Here is a 19,858-nt window from a genome sequence, read left to right as displayed (position 1 = left end):
ATTTCTGCAAAGCTTTTGAACTTGGCTGAAATCAAGAAGCATGTTATTTAGCACATGGATACTCTTTGAATCTCCCCAAATAATTTACTACTTCAGAGGTTTTCACCTAGTTCCCAACTCACCTTATTCTATGACATAACCACATAAAAGCTACTTATAATAATAGTACCATGCAGTGTTTCATAATGGGAAGATTTATCTCAGTCAGAAACTTATTTAAATTTGCTTTGTTAGAATCTCACCTTTGAAAGAAAGATAATAATGAGAAACTTTCAAAAGAATTAGCTCACTCACATCCTGACTGATATGCAAGAAAGACATTTCAGACCTTTTCTCAAAAAAGATACACCATACTTCTATATCAGTAAAATATCACAGATTCTCAGAAACGGTTACAAAATGGAGTATGAAAGGCCAATATGAGACTATTTTCTAGGAAAATTTACCTTTTCCCCATAATTATAAACACAACTGTTTTCTCAAAGTCATTTTTTGGTCCATATTCAAAAGTATGGTGATTAGTGTGACACAATAATTTCACTGTTCACGGGCACACACATCATTGTTGAAAATAATCTTTAGTTGCATATTTATAGATGCCATTTTCATGCCTGTATTTAAACTTTAAAAAAAATTAAGATGGTATAGAAACAGAATTAAGCAATACATCAGGATGCATTAGCTCAAGAGCACTCCCAATTCTAAGCTTCACCGCACTTGGAAATGATCTTCTGGTCTGAGAAATTATCCTAATGTGAAACAAAAATTCACAAGCTTTCATATTCCTTACAGGTCTTACTGATCAGCTACATATACAATTAACATATTAGAAATAAGAATTTTACTGCAATTGCAAACACAAAAATTATGATCACAAAACAAACTGAACCTTCACATGACACAATGTTGCCATTTTAGCCAGTAGGAAAACACTTTTAGGTTTATCTATATAGACCCATTGTTCTACTGCATTTCTGGACACTCAAAAAACAGCATATTACAACTATTTTATATTGTGACAATACTTTTATACAAATAAACAAAATATGTTAAAAAACCCAAGCGTAAATACAATGTACAACATAGGTCACTGGGGTAAGCTACATAGTCTTTGACTCAGTTCATGGTATTTGACTTTCTTTATTACACAGCTCACCTTAACAGCTTGAAATCACACATCCTGCCAAAATGATGGTTAAGTTTTAATCTATGTGGAATAGAAATTAAAGAGAGAGAGAAGGCAAAAAGAATCGATAATTTATTTTGGGACTCTAAAATAGTTTACCTCATATAATGCAAAAAATAAGCCAGAAACTTTACATGTTGAGGAATTTTGAGATATTATGAAACACAGTCAACGAGTATTATGTTTTACAATGCTGATTTTGGAATCATGTCCAGTTAAACTATGTGTGTCTTTGAGAAACAAAAATCCGGGCAATGGGAAACTGTGATATTATATAGACAATCAGGAGTCACTTGTATAGATGAACATCACGAAGCCTCAGGAAATGAAGGACTGTATTCTTTCTAGGGATACCTCTACAACAGACCTTTGAATGATATGTTCTTTAGATCAAGTGTTTAGACACACACTACATATATAGTAGTCACTGTGATGTGAAACTGTTTATAACTGGTTTCCTCTCTGTCAGGACATCTTGGTAATAAATACAGATACATTAAACAGTAAGTCTAGCCAAAATTTCAGCATTATAGACATGTAAAGAAAACATTCATTTCACAGTACATTACTTTCCAAAACTTCATAACAGATGCACTGTGAGCAAAAAAGTTATATTCCATGTTTTTTAAATGCTCTAATCTCTCTGATGTTGGAATATCCTAATACTACAAGTGAACTTGAAAACAAGTTCTTAAAACATATAAATTTAAGAAATAATCTAACAAATTTTTATTCTTTCCTTTGTTTTGAAGACTTTTATTCTCTTCTGTTCTGAAGACTATTTCTATTTTGAAGACTTCTCTCCTTTTATTTTACCATCTATAGAAATAAAAACAATTTTTCTTAGTACAAGTTCTCTGCCCTCCCTAAACAAAGGAGAAGGAAGGGAGAAAGGGAGGGAGGGAAAAAGAAATAGTAATCAATGGTTACAAATATATTTTAAATACCCCTGACCTGTGAGGTGAGTACCAACAGAATATTTTATTCTGCCTGGACTATTACCAGGACTGTCTGCTGAGGGGATTTGTGCCTCTCCCCTTTCTGAAAATTTAAATATTAGCCTTGTCAACATTCTTCAAATTGCAATTTTCTCTTAGTTTCTACTTGTAGCAAGGAGTTGCTATTAATGTCATCAAGTTAACATGATTAACTAAATTAGCAAATACATAGAAGAAAAAGACTCTAAGATAATTTTAAACAGGTAACAGGTTTGACTGTTCCAGCTGGCTCAATTAGTTGAACTGGTTGAAATAAAACAACTTGTTCTTTCAGAGAAAAAAGAAAATTAGTCAATTGTATTGTTAACAGCTGGCTAATTGTTTTATTAACTAGTAAATCACAGAAAACATTTAAAGTGGTTTATCAAACAGATATCATCTGGCTAATCAGCATGCCTTGTACCAAGTAAAACACATGCTAAATATTAAATATACTGTGTATTTTTACCTATGAATTGTACTACTTCTGTCAAGTTAATCCAAACTGAAAAGTAAACATTCTTCTTGAGAATCTCATTAAAAAATAGATAGAGCAATGGAAAAATAGAGTAGAAGCTTCATGGGAAAATGGAAATAGCTACTTAACCCAAAAGGAAGTCACTGTGATAATCTAAAATTATAACCTCTTAAAAATTTGTATAACTTTGGACAAAAATTGAAAGAGTACAAAATTAAATTATTAAAAGAAAGAAAAAGGTACTAAAGAACATTAGAAATACAGGCAAAACTTGACTAAATTGAGCACAGAAAAAATGATGCTATTAGCTGAAGTCATTAGTGAGAAATTCCTACTTGTAACAAGTGGCATTAAAATTACACTAATAGCCATTTAAGTGTATGAAAACTACACAGAAAGTAACAAATGTGGCTTCTTTCAAATCAAAAAAGTTTTCTCAGCATTCAATTCAAGTCTTAATAGGCATATTCCTTAGTTTAAGAAATAATATCTAAATATGTGAGTATAGTAACTCAGAAGGATAGTTTCTCATACCTTGGCAATGTTTACTTTCAATCATTTGTTCATACACAGCTTAAGAAAAGCCGTTATCATTTTTCGATAAAGAATTTCTAATTTAAGGAAATAAAGTAGAAATAAAGGGTAATTTTTTATATTTTACTTTTGCCATTTTGATTCTCTCATATTGTTAAGATCTGTATGGGAAGAGAATTAATAATTATCATTCCTTATGGATAAAATACAAGGGTATTTTAAGACTGCATCTTGTTATTCAACTAAGCATGAAGCTTCAGTACAACTTGATCCACTACAGTATGAAATCAAGTATGACATGGAACCATTCTGGATTCTATCCAAAGGGGTTTATTTCCTGGATCTTGTCATAACATTTAATTTTCATATCTGAATGGTCCTACTGACATAAAGGTCTCCTTCCACAGCTTCAGTAAGGCTCCAACAGGGAAGGCATATTTGCATATATGTTGTTACTCTTCTAAAACAAGTCTATGATATATTTCTGGGGGCACTGGCATGCATCTCTTAAACTATCTACATACTAAATAAAATGATCATGTGCATCTCTTCAAATATACATTTAGAACCTTAGGTCAATTAATGATAACTTACTGCTGTCAACAGGACTCAGAAATCTACTAGGTAAAACATATACATACATTTTTCAAATTATCAGTTTGAACTATATAAATACTTTCAAACTATATCCCACAATATGGTACTGTACAAATCTTCCTCTGAATCATGAGTTTAGTAAGAATATCCTACTGATCCAGCTTAAACATCATTAGAAGATTAGGATTATTGTAAAATAAAATTTTAGGCTTTTGTAAGGAATCACTGAAATCTCACTCTAAATCCTTTAATAGCTCAGGTCTTTTCCCTGTGTCCCCAGTTCTAACATCTGTAAGGTAACCAAGTACATCTGGAAAGTGGCAAAGTACCTCTGAAACCCCTACGGTCTTAATACTATACTTAGGAAACTACATTTAATATTGAGGTTTTACTGCAAACATTTTACATTTTAACATGTCTTAGCAAGCATATCTCCATTTAGTTGTCCCTCTGTTTGTTAAGTGACCCAGCATTCATAGAGATATAGGAAGTCTTGAATGAAACCAATGACATAAAGACAATCCTAATGTTAAAATTAGAGCAGTGCATTATACATCACATAGTACTCTCTAAAATTCACTAGAGCAAAGACCACAAAGAGCTTGCTTTGCCTTCCAGAGGAAAATACCCATTGAAACATGAATAATTACATCAAGTATAAAGCCTGGCCATTTATTTTATTCACTCTGGGGAATAAATAGACTCAAATGGATCACAATACCCCATTATTCTAGCACAGAACATCCACACAAGTCCTTACTCTTTTCAAACACATTTTTATCATAATTCCCAACACAAGTACCAGAATATTGTTTTATATTAGCAATGCTCTTCTTAATAATCTAAACAAATGCTCCAGAGAAAATGTATTCTGGATCTGGGGAGGCAAGACATTGCATACAATCTTGTAAGTTTGTCGACCACATAAAGAATGTTACATCTAATTTGGAAAATTATTGGGCATACTTTTTCCTGGGTAAGCTTTTCTTAAATAGGAAATTATTTGGAAAGAAGCAAGGGAAACACACATATTCAAAGTTCTCCTGCTGCTTTTTTTCACAGCTTTTCTTGAATCCAAATAAATACAAAAGATTTAAGTCTTCTTTAAGAAGCATGTAATCTTTCTTCTCCTATCATACTACCAAGAAAACATTTTTTCTGACCACAGAGTTCATCAGGAAACCATATCTGTATAGGTTAAAAAATACAGATACAGGTGTAGAAAATATGTATATATAGTTACACGATATACAACTAATGCAGACTTCAGAATCACACTAGAAAATGGCTTTTTCCATTGAATCACCAAATTTTCCACGTTGTACTGAGACTAACACTTGTGTATTTCTATTTCTTGTTCTGTGTAGTCTTACTGACATAGTTAATACTGCAACACTGAAACTGGACTTCCAATTTTTTCTAATTACAGTAAACATCATTTTTAGGATATTAACTAAAGAAAGAATAGGAAAGTAAATGATAAAGAAACTAAAAATTTTAGGTGACTATTTATAGTCAGTGTCAACATTTTGAAAGCATCTGGCTGAAAAACACAAATGTGATTTAGGTCCTTTAATTAATTTGCTTAAACATGGGTGAACAAAAATTTGATGTGACAATTGCTTGCAGCTATTTACTAATATGAGCATGTAAAATATATAATTGTTTCTGCCTCCCAGTCAGCACGATTACACTTTTAGTTAAAATTTATTTTCTTCTCTAGTGTGTCATACTTAATATTAGATTTCTCTTCAAAACATGCTTTAAAACAAAACTCAGAAACATAGACACTTTGTTTCTAACATTTTTTTCAGTCCCCCAACCCTTAACTTAGACACTGAAATAAATTTTCTTATTGCTTATACTTTTTGATTTTACAGAACCACTACAACCATTCATATCTGTACATATTTGAAAGGTAACACAACCAATTAGTGTTGTTCAGTTGCTAAACCAGCTGATAGACAAAATCAACTGCTCTATTTGCTCTCCATTTCTTTTCTGCTCAAAGTTAAATATCCTGTAAAAATGGTATCAAAGTAATGCTAACCAATAAAATCTAAAATGACAAGCACAAAACCACACAAGAAACTATCACATTGATATAAGAGATTTATGGATTAGCACACAGTTTAGGAACATAATTCTAATGATACAGCATGATATTGTTTTATATAAAAATGTGTTTAATGAAACCAGTATCAGTTATGTTGAATTCCATCATTGATTTTAGCAATCACTTCTGAGATGCATTCTTACCAAAAAAAGCTGGGTTCTTAAGTGTTCTAAAAAATTGTTGATTTCCAGTGATGATTTCAATTATCATTCTTCTCCATGTTCAGCTAATTCTCTCATACATCTCTTGTAAGAAGAAAATGACACCACCCATGCGTGCTCATGACCTACGTACACTAATTTAAAGCCACAAACATAAAAAATATACCTTTTGGTTTATCCATCTTCCCTGTGACTTTTTCATTGAATTGGAAGAACTTGGCCACAAGCAACTACCATGCTTACCAAAATCCAGGACATTAGTAGAGGTGCTCTTAAGGACATATTTTTAAAAACAGCTCTCAGAAACCAGGGAATCCCTGGTTTGCTTTCATAGAATAAAAGATTCTATCGCAGGTAAAACATCTCTACTATTTACAAATGGGTGTAGATGACAACAAAATTCTATTCCAGATTAAATGTGCTTGTAGTATTTTGACTAATGTATTTTAAGTCTTCCAGTTCTATTGCAAAATGTTTGAGAAATCCAGAATTTAACAAAAGAGCTGCCAAATTTCATGAAATGTACTAATGAAAATGCTCTGTGAGCATGAAGTTGAATTGTATGCTTTTGTTTATTTGGCTATAATTTCATGAATGATTTTTCAAAAGAAAATCACAAGCAAAATCCATCATTGTAGTTGATTAATAATAGAAGTTACTGTCTTTTAAAAATATTTTTAGAAATAAAACTTCTTTCATTAAAATGTGTGGTATTCTTTAACAATCTTCTACTTTAGGGTTGATAAGGTTATGTTTTGTGTAGGTACAAATTATTTCCTTGTTAGCTTAAAGATAATTATTCCTCATGTTAGATTAAAATTGTTCTTTTTTTTAGATGAATGTATGAATATCTACCTCCACACTACACAAAGTTTGTTGTATGTTATCTGGAAATGCTGGCAGAAGGTAAATTAAGCCTGGTATAGTGTAAGAAAGAGATGAAATAGACATATTGAGTTAAATAAATGCCACAGATTGTTTCTTTTTGTAATTTCTATTTTAAATAATTCTTAGTAGACTATTGGCATACCTACCAAAAAGGAAATAATCTAATGTCCAATTCATTAGGTCTGAACACTGAAGAATTTCATATTTAGGTGACTTAATGGACATTTTGGCTCCAACATATTTGTATATATACCAGAAGCAAGAATACAATCAGAATGGTACTTGTGTCTACACAGAGGATTGTTACTACATTAAGGACATATGTTTTATGTCTGAGGTCCCTTCTCAGCCACTAGGAAAAATACGTGGCCTCAGGCAAAGTCATAAAAGAATCGAAAACCATCTGCAAGATTTTCTCATCCCACTTGCTTTGACTTGCCCCATCTGGAGGCAGGCTACCTTTAATCTCCAGATCCTGGTACCCTCAGGTTTCAACCATCTTTGGCTGTATTAAAATCTACATTCTATAAAAATTCTGATGACATAGTTTCCATTATGCTTCTGGTGTCTTTTTATTTTAGCACAGGCCAAAGACTTAAGATAGAGAAAGAACTCTGCAATGGTACAGTTTCAGGTTTTCAAAACAGGTACCAGGGAGATTTGGTGGTGGTGGTGCAGTATGTTTGAGGACGTATCATTGTTCTTTCTTCTAAGACTGTTTTACCACCACTAGGAAGTATTTAATTAAAATTAATATTCTTCTTTCTGCTCTGCAAAAGGTCAACTACTAAAGCAATTTTCAAAGAAGCTGGAAGCAGGTTTTCCACCCCTGCCAATAGTATTGTGTATCTGTAAGCGGTTGAGTATGGACAATACATTTTAGGTGAACTAAATTCAGTTGAAATAACAAATTTAAAAAATTTCAATACATATTAGCATTTATATATATGTTAATTTTCTTTTTTCTGATTTCAGCATTCTGAAAAAGTAAATTTAACTGAATAGGCAATGAGAAATAAATATAATTAGTGTTTAGTGATCTGATGAGGCATATTTCTTGGCACTTAGGAATGAACCTAGAAACAGTGCCTTAAAAACCTATTATAATCAAGGAATGATGTGAGGTAATTAAAAAAATTAAAGTCTTTGTTCTCTAGCTTTGAACACACATACCTTATGTATGTGTAGCAGAAAAGAAATGGTCTATTATTTCAGCATTTTGTATAAAAGTGATTAACTAGTTACTGTCACTCCCTTCATTCTCCAGTTTGTGTCTGTGGAAAAGAATCTAAAAAGGGACCAAATTATCAATTTATTTTCTGGAGATATTCCCTCAGAGTTCACAGATCGATAAGAAACTAGTGTCTTTTTGGTGTTCAAGGTAAAATAGAAAGGACTAGAGAGAAGTTGTTAAATTTAGTGCACATATATAGAGAAGAAAAACTAATAGCTGAAGTGTGCTCCCACCTCTCAGACTTTGAAGAAGGATCTTTGGGGAAGACATGTCAATAGGAAACTACAGAGTGGAACAACAAAGCGACTTATAACGCAGTGAGAAAATAAATGATGTGATGGGAAAGTCTGAGCTGTGAATCCATGACTTAAAATGAGTTAAACATTGAACTCTGAACTTTAATGATCATAAAAAAATCTTTGATAATAAACATATACTGAAAGTCAAATATATTTAGACATAGTAATACAGTTTCATGTATAATCACTTGAAAAATAGAAAGATTTGCATTAAAAATTTAAAGACCTTAATGTTAGAACATTTTATGTGTTCTTATGTTATTTAAGTGTAATACAACTTTGGGGCCAATAAATAGGAAAGTTTTAAACAATGAGAAATCATTTTAGCCTATAAGGCCATTTATGTGTAATGGAGAATTTAGTATTTAGGGGAAAAAAAATCTAAGACTGGTATAGGTACTAATATAGAACTTAGTAACAATTTACATAGCAGTGTTATCACTTGGATTTTCATATAATGCTTTTCTCTTAAATCTCAACAACAGGCAATGTTCTATATCAATGGGCAACTTAAAGTTTTTTAAAAAAAATTAGACTTCTAAACAGAGGTCATCATAGCCTCCTATTTCAAAAATGCAGGTTTTGTGGAGGACAAAAATTTCTTCGATGATGTGTTTAAATATCACATCCTGACTGAAATGGAAGAATATGTATTACTTCCTTGTCTTTCATCAACTGGAATCACAGTTCTATAACTTCCTAGATAATTCTGCTTCCTAATGAACATAATTTATCAACACCCAGAGTAATGTAATGTTTTAGAGTGATGTTTTATGCTGAATAAAAATTCAGAAATTCTAACGTAACAGTTTCCCTATTTTTGTCACCTTACATACAGGGTAGAGAAGAGAAAAATGATCAGTCAGGATGAATGTAGTAGGTACATTTTGATTATTCTATAAAACTTCCTTTACCTACTGTTTATAAATGACTATTTTATCTTCTGACCTGATATAAAAGAATTCTATAAACTATCATCTAGTTTAAGAAGTGTAAGTGGGTATAAGTTTTAAATAGGTAATATCACAAAATGAAACCTGTCATTTCATTTCTACTCGTATTTTGGCCTGAAATAACTTGCGGGTTTTTTGGAATTATGCTTTAAATATTTACAAATTAAGGCAGAGTTCTTTATCATTTGGGTTTTAGTTAGAGGAACTTTCAGATTTATCACAATTAAGCCTATCAAGATAAGTATGAAGAGATCATTTCACAAACAAATTTTCAAAAGCATACAAGATTAATCCATATGCTGCTGAGATGAGGCACAATAAAGAAGCATTACTGAGATAATCTATGGCTAAAATGATGGTGTATGACTTATGATTAAGCTTCATTACCTGCAGAGCAAGGGGCTTCCATCTCATATTTTTCAGTAAAGCTGGTGCTGAGGTAAGCATGCTCTGAGGTCGCTTTTTCAAAGTTAAGATAACACCACTCGGGTCCTCTCGTAGTGCATTCACCAAATTTTTCAACTGCCACCCCACCTGGTAACCAGCAAAATCATTACAATAAAATTGAGGTACAGTATTCAAAGAGTTAATGTTCTCCCCCTTTAATAAGATTAGTTTAAAAAAGAAAGAAAATCACACAATTGGTGTACCATCCTATCACTTCTCAGGAGATATATACTCAAGAAAGAAATTTTATCTTTGAGTTGATTACCATGTTATTGCATTAGAGTCCATATCAATATGAGATAACATAATGGACATTCACCACGTCAAAGCAGAGACTGAAATGGTATCCTACCAATGGAGTAATTTAGAATTTAAAGAAATTATGTCATCATTAATTCTGCACAAGGTCTAGATCCAAGCTCTGTTCACAGGTACAATTTAAAAATAATCCACACACCTGAAAACAAGAATTTGGCAATGTCCTGAGCTTACACACCATACCACAAGCTTTCTCACCACTATCTTTTAGAGATATGTGGTACAAATATCTCCAAATTAGGATGACATTATACTACCAACAGCTGGTACTGACACACCAAGGCAACATTCTGATGCATGGAAGACAGAATCAATAAAATAAACCTTTTATCATGCTATAAGGATAGAATAAAATATGACAAGGTAAAACTACAATGCAGTAGGTATTGGAAATGTGTCCCAAATGACCCTATAAACTTAAAATACAATATGCTAAATTTAATGAAGCCATTCTATTTGAGCATCACCTCAAAACACATTATATCATTAAACCAAAATACTTGATACATGTCCTGAAACCTGGCTCAACTGCATCCATGTTAAGTTACTTCACTCATCATCCTTTTAAAATTTTGAACATAGAAACAATTTTTGTTAGTTTGCTTTTAAGATGGACTAGTTATGCAGTTATCAGGTAGCTGAAATCCTAGAACTATGCTTTAAAGAAACACATTAACAATATCTATTATTCAAAGGTTAAATAAAACATATTTCACATTTGAAAAAGAGAACCTTTTATCCCAACTCTAATGGATTAGGATTTTCCAGAATGTGTTGTATAAATACATTGGGTCAAAATTTATCCTGGATTGCAATCAGGATTTAGCATATAGTCTAAAAAGCGATCTGGTGTCTTCCTGGGCACCCAAGTGAAAGGGAATGGGTGCCTTCATCATGTTGTTGCTGAAAGATAATGCTCAAGCTGCAAAGAATGAGCACTTTCACCAAAAGAAGCACACATCCCCAGACACGATGATGAAGAGGTACTCAGACAGGAGCCACTGTAGGATAATGGGAGACAGGTTTATGTAGTAAGTGAGCATTCATTTAAATTATAACCTCTACCATAGCTGAATTGAGTGAAGATGAAAAGAAGGAGGACAAAAAAGAAGCCATGCATTATAATCTTTAAAACCTCAGGGATCTCAGATATGAATCAAAATGATCATTGTGATACCTGCCTAACATGAATAAGAGGCTGCCACTTTTATTAAAAAGTCATATTAATGAAGATCAACTACAGTAATGGTCAAATGTCTCCCATTTTATATATATATATATATATATATATATATATATATATATATAAAATGTGTGTGTATACACACACACACATATATATATAATGTGTGTGCACACACACATATATATGTATATAGTGTGTGTGTATACACATTATATATACATATGTATATCAAAGTGGGGATTATTATGTGCTCAAAGGTGTATTACATTTGTTCTGACTCCTCTGATAGCTCCATAGTGTCACTACAGCCATTTCTACAAGCCAAGAGTCAAAGCAAAGTGAGTTCAAATCTAAGTGTTAATTTTGCCTGCCAAAAAATATGCAAGCACATTTTTGAGTTCAAGGTTTGGAGAGAGAAAACATATTGTTTATACAAAGAGTTTATCAGCAACTTATTAATGACAACCACATTTTATCGTTTATTTAATTTATTCAAATAATTGCTAACTATACCAAAGCAGTTAATATGATGGTCATATTTTCTCTCAGCATATCTGTTCTCAACACGAAATTGCATTTTGTTTCTATCCACCAATTTCTTTCCATTTTATTCTGTGATATGAGCATTGTCACTAGTTGAAAAATTTTAAGGCTAGATGGTGTTTTCCTGTGTAATGTTCAGTACAATTTGATTCATCCTGTTCTTTCACACTTTCTCTATGGTCTTTTTGAATAGACAATTCCAATAAACAGAATTGTTTTTCCATGAGAAAGTAAAACTTTTTTTAATGAGAAAGCAATAATTTGGGTAGATTTTAATTTTTTATCTGAATGTTACTTAATGGCAGAAAATTATAGTTGTACTACTTTTTAATCAGTCCTACTCTGACATAACAGTAACAATATTTTAAACAAAAGTAAACAAATGTACATGAAGATCCATATAAAGTATATATTTTTGGATCAGAAATTTTACTTCGACTACTATAAAGAAATCATTGGGCAAAAGCAGAGATAAATGTGTGACATGTGTTGCAGTACTGTTTAAACTAACCCAAAACTATACATTTTGTAAATCCCACTAGTAAGGACTATGAAAATTGTTGTGTGGAAAAAAGTTCCAAGATAACAAATGTAATTCAATTTCACTTTTGTAAAAAATGTATATAAATACAGAAAACATAGAAAGCTATACATCATAATTAACAGTGGTTATATTAAAGGGGAGTAAAGACTACAATATATATTTTCTTTGTACTTTTGTTTCCTGAACTTTTGGCAATAAACATGAGTTATTTTTATAAATAAAAACATCAACAAAATAAATTGACCTACTTCATGAATAGTAATATTCCAGTGAGAAAATGGTAAATTTTATGAATGACCTAATTAGGTTATGGATGGGAAATTGCCATAAAAAATACAGAACTAGAAAGACAACACTATTTAAAACAGTAAGAGATGGCAATGGGAAATCACATTTGCTCTGTGCATTATATTTTGAGATGATTAGTAAAAATAACCAAAACAAAAACTATTACTCAGCTGTGCTCAAAAAGTCTACCTTATCTGTTGATTTTTGATTCAGTGAATGATTTCAGAGGACACTTCACTTCAGCATTAAGTCAGATTCATGTAGAAATTACTGAATGGGAATGAAGTTGGCTGAGTAACTCACAGCTATGTGTAATATTTTTTCAATAACATAGGTAGGTTTTAGCTATATTGGTCCCATCCCAGTACTTGTATACTCTTAAACAAGCAACCAGATCTCCTGCCTCCCACTCATCTAGTCCTTTTTTCCCTTAGTCCTTCCTCAAACTTCCTAATCTGGATCACTTCATTACTTTCTTTCTTCCGTATTACACATAATTCTTAACAGTTGTCCCCATTTATTGGGGTGCACCACGTTCTATTCAAGGGCAAATATGACATGGCCCTAGAGCTCCAGGAAAAATTATTCCCAGTTCTGGTTCCATGATATCCTAACATATCTTCAGCCACATAATAAAGTGTAGTGAATTCCTGAAATTAATATATTTCTTTTTAACTGTTATTGAGATATTTGTGGTTGACCGATTATAGGGCACCTGAGTAGACAGTACGATAAAATGAGGCAAGGATATGTATCCCAGCTTCAAGAAATTTGGGAGCTTGATTATTTGTTCCATATTAGAACCCAAATGTTCACACTTGTCAAAGTGGGTAAAATATATCAATGCATGTTAATCATTTTTCAAGATTAGCTTTCCATTTTTTTTAGTTTCTGGCTATAGTTTTAAAATATTAAGTGTGACAGACCTGAATTAGAAACCATGTGAAGGAATAATAGTAATATAAAAAATGATTCTAAAGTATTCTTCACATTGGTTTCAATGAAAGCCTTTCTGTACTATGAGACAGAGGGAGCTTTGAAAGAAGGAGACCCCAGTGGCCGAAAATGTAATAAAATAATCTACTAATAAGGGAAGGAATTAAATAAGGTACAAAATTTAAAAAAATAAATGGTTAGGGATACATATGAAGAAAAACATTCTAATAATCAAAGACATCCAAAAAGTCATTGGCTGATTGTGAAAAAGTGAGCTCAACACCAAGAGATGTTTCAGTCTTCTTACACAGCTAAATGAATAGATTGCCAAAGTCAAATACATTCCAACTCTAATATGCAGAATGGGTAGGAAAATGCCAAAAGATGATATGACAAGAGATTAGTTTGAGTAAAGGAATGTCATCCTCGTACATCTGATTCCTTATCCTCCTCCTTTAGTTCCTCTTCACAGCCAATAAATGTAGGTGTTTTCTCTAGGCTGTTAGATTTCTAATATTTCAGGCTGTCTTCTCACAATAATCTCTTCTCTTTCCAGCACTTCCACTAACAGCTTTCTGCATATGACTCCCAAATCTTTTTAACCATCCATGCTTCCTATCAAGAACTCTAGGGACATATTTCCAACAGTTCAGTTCATCCATATTAATAGCTACTGAATAATCAAGCAGCAATAATTCACTATGAGAGATTCTTCATACCTATATTACATTCCTTTTATTTATATTTTCATTTCAGCAACAGCCCTGAGGTAAACTATTAAACCCATTTATATGTGAAGAACTGGATTAATTTAAGTATTCTTGGCCAAGATTACAAATATAGTAAGTGGTAAAGCCAGAGTTCATGTTCAAGTCCGTTTGATTCTAAACCATGGGAAAATACGTTGGATTTTAAAGCACAAGGCACTATGAGAGCAAGCTTCCTCCCCTAAATATACCATTAGTTTAAATGAATGCATCACTTTAAAGATCAAACTCTTTATCTCCCTGCTCTCATTCAACAGCACAGCAATAACAGAAAGTTCCTCTTTATCCTCTCAAGTTTGGAGTATGGAGTCACCTACACCATGCCCCCTCTTTTTAATACACACGTGTCCTAAATAATGGATCCTAGCAAATAACACCTCTTCTCACCACCTTAGTTCTGGCTTGAGTACCTTGCTGTCAGACTTCAGTTAGTCAGTCCTAATTGGTCTTATTGCTTCCAGTGTTTTGCAACTCCAGAATACTGCTGCAGTGCGGAGTGTTCTTCCCTTCTAAACCTTTGAAAAGCTCTCCAAAGGCCCAACTACAGAATCAGTTCCTCATATAGGTCTTTTGTCAATATGGTCATAGCTGTCTCCTATTATTTCTCTTTAATGCAGTTCTCAAACTTTAGCATGTGTTAGAATCACCTGGGGAGTGAAGAAAGCTTGATCCAGTAGGTCTGAGGTGAGGTTCTAAAATTTGCATTTTTTAAAACAAGTTTCCCAGTGATGCTGACGCTACTGATCTGGGAACCACATTTGAGAACCGCTGCTTTAGAAGACAAACTTCTTGAAGACAGCAGCTTGCCCATGTCTACAGTATTTTAGGTGTTTAATGTTTTAAGAAGAGAATTATAACTTATAAAACCAGTATTTAACATGCACCTACCATGTACTATGGATACAGTGGTGTATGCAGCGCAGTCTGTGCCTCATTCAAGAGTATGATGAGCCAGGGGAGAGATGAGTGGGTGAATAAATATTAACAATAGAGTCAGGAAGTATCTCAATAGGATGAAGACAAGGTGCAATGGGAGCCACCAAAAGGCTAACTCGTCCTTGAGGGTTCAGGGAAAGTTTCCTATTTAGTTTAAGCTGAATTTCTTAGGAGTTGGACAGGTGAAGGGAATGCAGAGTTTAAGGGAGTGAAGAAAGCCAGGAGACAAAGTATCACTAGTGTGAGCAACTTCCAGTAGTTCAGTTTGGGTGGAGTTGTTGGTGGAGTAAGTGTATGTTCTCAAATACTGTGCTTTTCTCCTTGGTCATGTCTTTGCAAAGGCACTCTTCTTCCAATTGTAATTTTTCTCCCACCTATAAATCCTTACCTATCTATAATGTCTCATATTAAATGTGATATTCATCAGAGGGCCTTTTATAGCTAAAACTATATTTTCCTCATATGAATCTCATAGCACACTGTTTTTTTTCTCACTCTAGTAGCATTTTTTCAAGCACTGCCTCCTATTAAAGTTTCATGTTTTTCCTCATCCTTCTTCTTCTCCACCTACCCTCACAAAACTGGATTTGGAGGTTCTTTTTTATTTTTTGAGAATAAAAACTGAGTCTCATTTGTCTGGATATAACTGCAACAAATAAGGTGCCATACAAATGGTAGACACAATCACTATTCGTTAATAACTCAATTAGTCAAATAATATGACATGAGAATGTGAATGTTTCAGAGACAATAAAGTGCCTTGAAACTCCAAAGGGAGTTTAATTTTGTATATAAAACCAAGATACAGTATTACATATTTCTCTAAATGTACTATACTTGATACTAAAGCTATAATAGACATCCTTTATCCCCAAATTACCAAATAAAGTTTCATGTAAATGAACATTTGAAAAAAATAGTATTTATATCTTGGATACTCCAGACCTAAAGCATAGTGATGTGATTATGACAAAGAATATAACAGTGGATATAGTTCCTGTTTGTCATAGAAAGATTCTGCTTTATTATACACAATATAGAAACACTGTTAAGAAGGTTTTTTCCCCCAGAAAAATATTTTTTAGTGGTTTTAAACAGTTCAAGATTATCTTTCTCAATATTTTAATAGATTATTTCATTCACATTAAGTTCATGGGCTGGAATGAACCTTCAAAAACCACCATATGTATCTTACACAAAATAGGTCTTATTATTTTAGCTATAGATAATGTTTTTCACATATGCTGAACTGTTAACATTATCTTCCTGATTGTCCAAGGTAGCAAAAGTCAGGGTCTCTAAGTAACATCAAGTCATTACATTTATTAGTTTATAGTAATCCATAATATGTATATTGAAATGTATTTTATATACAACACAAACAGGAATAAAAATTTCCAAGAAAGTCTTTAAGGATACCAAGTATTAAAAGCCAGAGGTTCTGCTTACTTGTGCATGGGGCTTGTAATTGCTTTGATCGGACTGAAGCAGACACCAGGGCCTCCTGGGGGAAGGGCAACATAAGTGGGTAGGTCCTTGGACAATGGGTTGCCCGGATTAGGCACACAGAGGCTTTGGGGTTGGTGCTGAAGTGATGACAGGCTTCCTTTCCGCTTGGTACACAGAGGGAAGTTTCCTCTGACACCTTTAGGACTTGCGCTAGCCTGATTTCCAAACAACTGGTGAATTATTTGACCAACATTTGAAAATAATCTCTAGTCTACAGTCCCCAAAGTCAAAGTTACAAATAAGCATAAAGGTAAGAATTTAAGCCTATCAATGCAGACCTTCTTTACCTTTGTCACAACTGTATTTGGAGCTACAAGAAAGTCTCCCAATACCTACAGGCAGGAAGGAAGGACAAAATGTTTTTGAAGTTACTATCCTTCACAAGGCAAAGTAACAGATGTACTAACATTTACACATGCTCCTGTGTATACACATGCTCTTACAGATTGTAATGTATAAATGATACTCTTCACAAAGGAAATTTCAGAGACTTGAGGTGTACCTATATGTAAGTCTGATATGAGTCATGCTATGCCCAAATGTCTTTCTGCTCTTTTTAAAAGCACTGAGGAGACTTAATTCAATACACAACCCATCATGCTGTGACTAATGACACTCTGCCTTTGCTACATATTTTGGTGATGAGATATTTATTATGTTCTGTTCCTTTGTATTACTAAGAAGTTATTGAAGTATCTAATAAATTCAACGTTTTATACGATGACTGCCTCTTTCTTTAGCAAAACAAGCTATGCGGACGAAATGTCATACAGTTGTAAACATTTCAGAAGTAATGAATTCTGATATACAATATCTTTCAAAGATCCTGGAACTACTGAATCTTGAGTAATATTTACAAACTTCACTGCTCAAAAATTAATCTTTTTCACAAAATACTAATGAGAAAGCCTTACAATATTAAGCTATAGTATACTTAGAGATAGTCTAATTCTGCTCTTTCACAATCATTCATTTATTGAATAGAAATAGATAATTACCCACATTACTAATATAAAGGAATATAAACTGAAAGGTATGCATTCAGTTAAGCAATTATATGCAAAAGACATGATTTTAAATTCCAGCAGGGAGTTATTTAAATAGGTAATTCAGAGTATTCAGGAATTTCCCAAGGTGTATCCATTTTAAATAAAATCTTACTATTGACATTTTTTACAAACATGATTATAAGAGATAATCTTGGGAGAAGATAAAAGGAACAAGCATTTGAAAAGAAGGAATATGGAAATTAAAAGTATTATTTTCATTAGGGGAAAAATTCTACAATTTTATGTCTTTATTCATTGAGCCACTCATTTCACATCCTCCCTAACTTTAAAAGGCACCTACCCAGTGAAATAAGACTATGTCAAGGCAGTTTTATTTAAGGCATTTGTTTTTTTTAATGTGGCTTGATTTTACTGTAAAACTTGGCCCATGTTTAGCTGCTCAAAATTTGAATTTACATGTATGTTTTAGTACTTAATATTTTCATGTGTATTTCACAGATAGTCACCTATATAATGTACATATATATTATACTTAAAAAGAAAGTACAGCGAACATAATTTCTCACTGCTAAAGACTGGATAGGGAGTCCAAGAGAGAAAGCCAGTTTGAGCATGACAAGAAACTAGTATCTTATTCTCAACAATTGCACACCACCCTCCTGGAGTCTTTTTCTCCATAACCAACAATTTCTGAGGGTTGAATCAGAATTCCTTGATTGGCTCATGTGGAAGCTCATGAGAGGAAGAAAATAATAACCATAATTCTTTCCTTTAAGTTTTATGAATCACCCACACAGTTTTCACCAAAGGTGATACATTTCCATATCCTGTTACTTCCATTACCTCCTGTTACCTATCACTTACATTAACTGCAGCCTTTTTATCACTGGTATATTTTTCTGTGGCAAGCTGATTCAAAAACTGTGGGAATCGCTTAGCATCTTGAACATACAGGTTTCTTTTCTTTCTTTCATTTCAATATGATATTTGGAAGGCCAAAGGTTTGTTTTGGGGACTTCATGGTTTACATTCATATATGCTATAGAAAACTAAATCAAAGCCAATTTTATTTTTATTTCATTGTCATTCCAGGTGTCCTTTAACTTCTCCAGAACAAAACTGAGTGAGTTTGAAAGCCTCTGGTATGGACAGATGCAGGAGGAAGAAAGTCACGTCACAGTGAAACGTTTTCGGGTGAATCTTTGATCATACCACAGAGTCTCAATTCCCCCCAAAAATCAGCAACATATTTGAAAAAACCATAACAATACAGGTTTCTAATTTAAGTTTTTAAAAAGATCCTTACGTGGATTAAATTTTAAAACAAATTTGTGTTGTTATATTTGGGAATTATTACATTTCAGCCATTGCTTCCTATGTTTCATTTCTATTGTTGCAAAGACATTGGAAATATGTGTATTTTAAAATAAAAAGAAGAGTTCTAGTCACCAAAACTAAGGAATGAAACAAAGCATTGTTGTGTAAAAATCTATGGCTCCTGTTTATAAGAATTCTGAGAAAGAATAAAGAAAACATTTATACTTGTGAAAAAAAATTGTGCTTAAATTTAATTTAGAAATCCAAATGAAAAAAGTAATTTAATAGTAACCAAAATCCTAATATTCAAATAGCAGCATGCTTAAAAATTCACAACTTTGTTACAAATAATTTTATGTCACTTACTGGTACACACTTAAGGAAGATATGCTTATTTGAAAATACTAGCAAATATTGTGATAGATATCTATATTTACCAAAAGCATATGTATATATACATATATATAGCTAAATAAACAGCACTCTAAATCTTTATTAATAAAAACACTTTAATTTATGAACTGTCAATACTTCCGCTATAGAAGTTATCTTTAGAAATCATTTTTCCAGAAATACAACTCAGACAAAAAAAGGTGACTCAATGTCAGCTTTAAACAGAGCCATAGTGAACACT

At 32.6% G+C, this 19,858-nt stretch overlaps 1 protein-coding gene across 5 annotated transcripts in view; it reads right to left on the bottom strand.

Annotated features, from left to right (window-relative positions):
• CNKSR2 (connector enhancer of kinase suppressor of Ras 2) overlaps window positions 1–19,858 on the bottom strand; it is a 257,408-nt gene that overhangs the window by 103,924 nt on the left and 133,626 nt on the right. For 3 of the 5 annotated variants that reach the window (XM_036912833.2, XM_036912832.2, XM_036912836.2), the window contains exon 9: window positions 9,811–9,957. The exons of the other annotated variants lie outside the window; for them this stretch is intronic. In XM_036912833.2, the coding sequence (XP_036768728.1) occupies window positions 9,811–9,957 (147 nt within the window). The remainder of the gene's footprint in view (window positions 1–9,810; window positions 9,958–19,858) is intronic. 5 annotated transcript variants of the gene reach the window in all.

The sequence above is a fragment of the Manis pentadactyla genome, chromosome X (assembly GCF_030020395.1).
Source record: "Manis pentadactyla isolate mManPen7 chromosome X, mManPen7.hap1, whole genome shotgun sequence".
Classification (NCBI taxonomy): Eukaryota; Metazoa; Chordata; class Mammalia; order Pholidota; family Manidae; genus Manis; species Manis pentadactyla.
The sequence above is the reverse complement of the archived record's forward strand: the minus strand, read 5'-3'. Positions and strand labels throughout refer to the sequence as shown.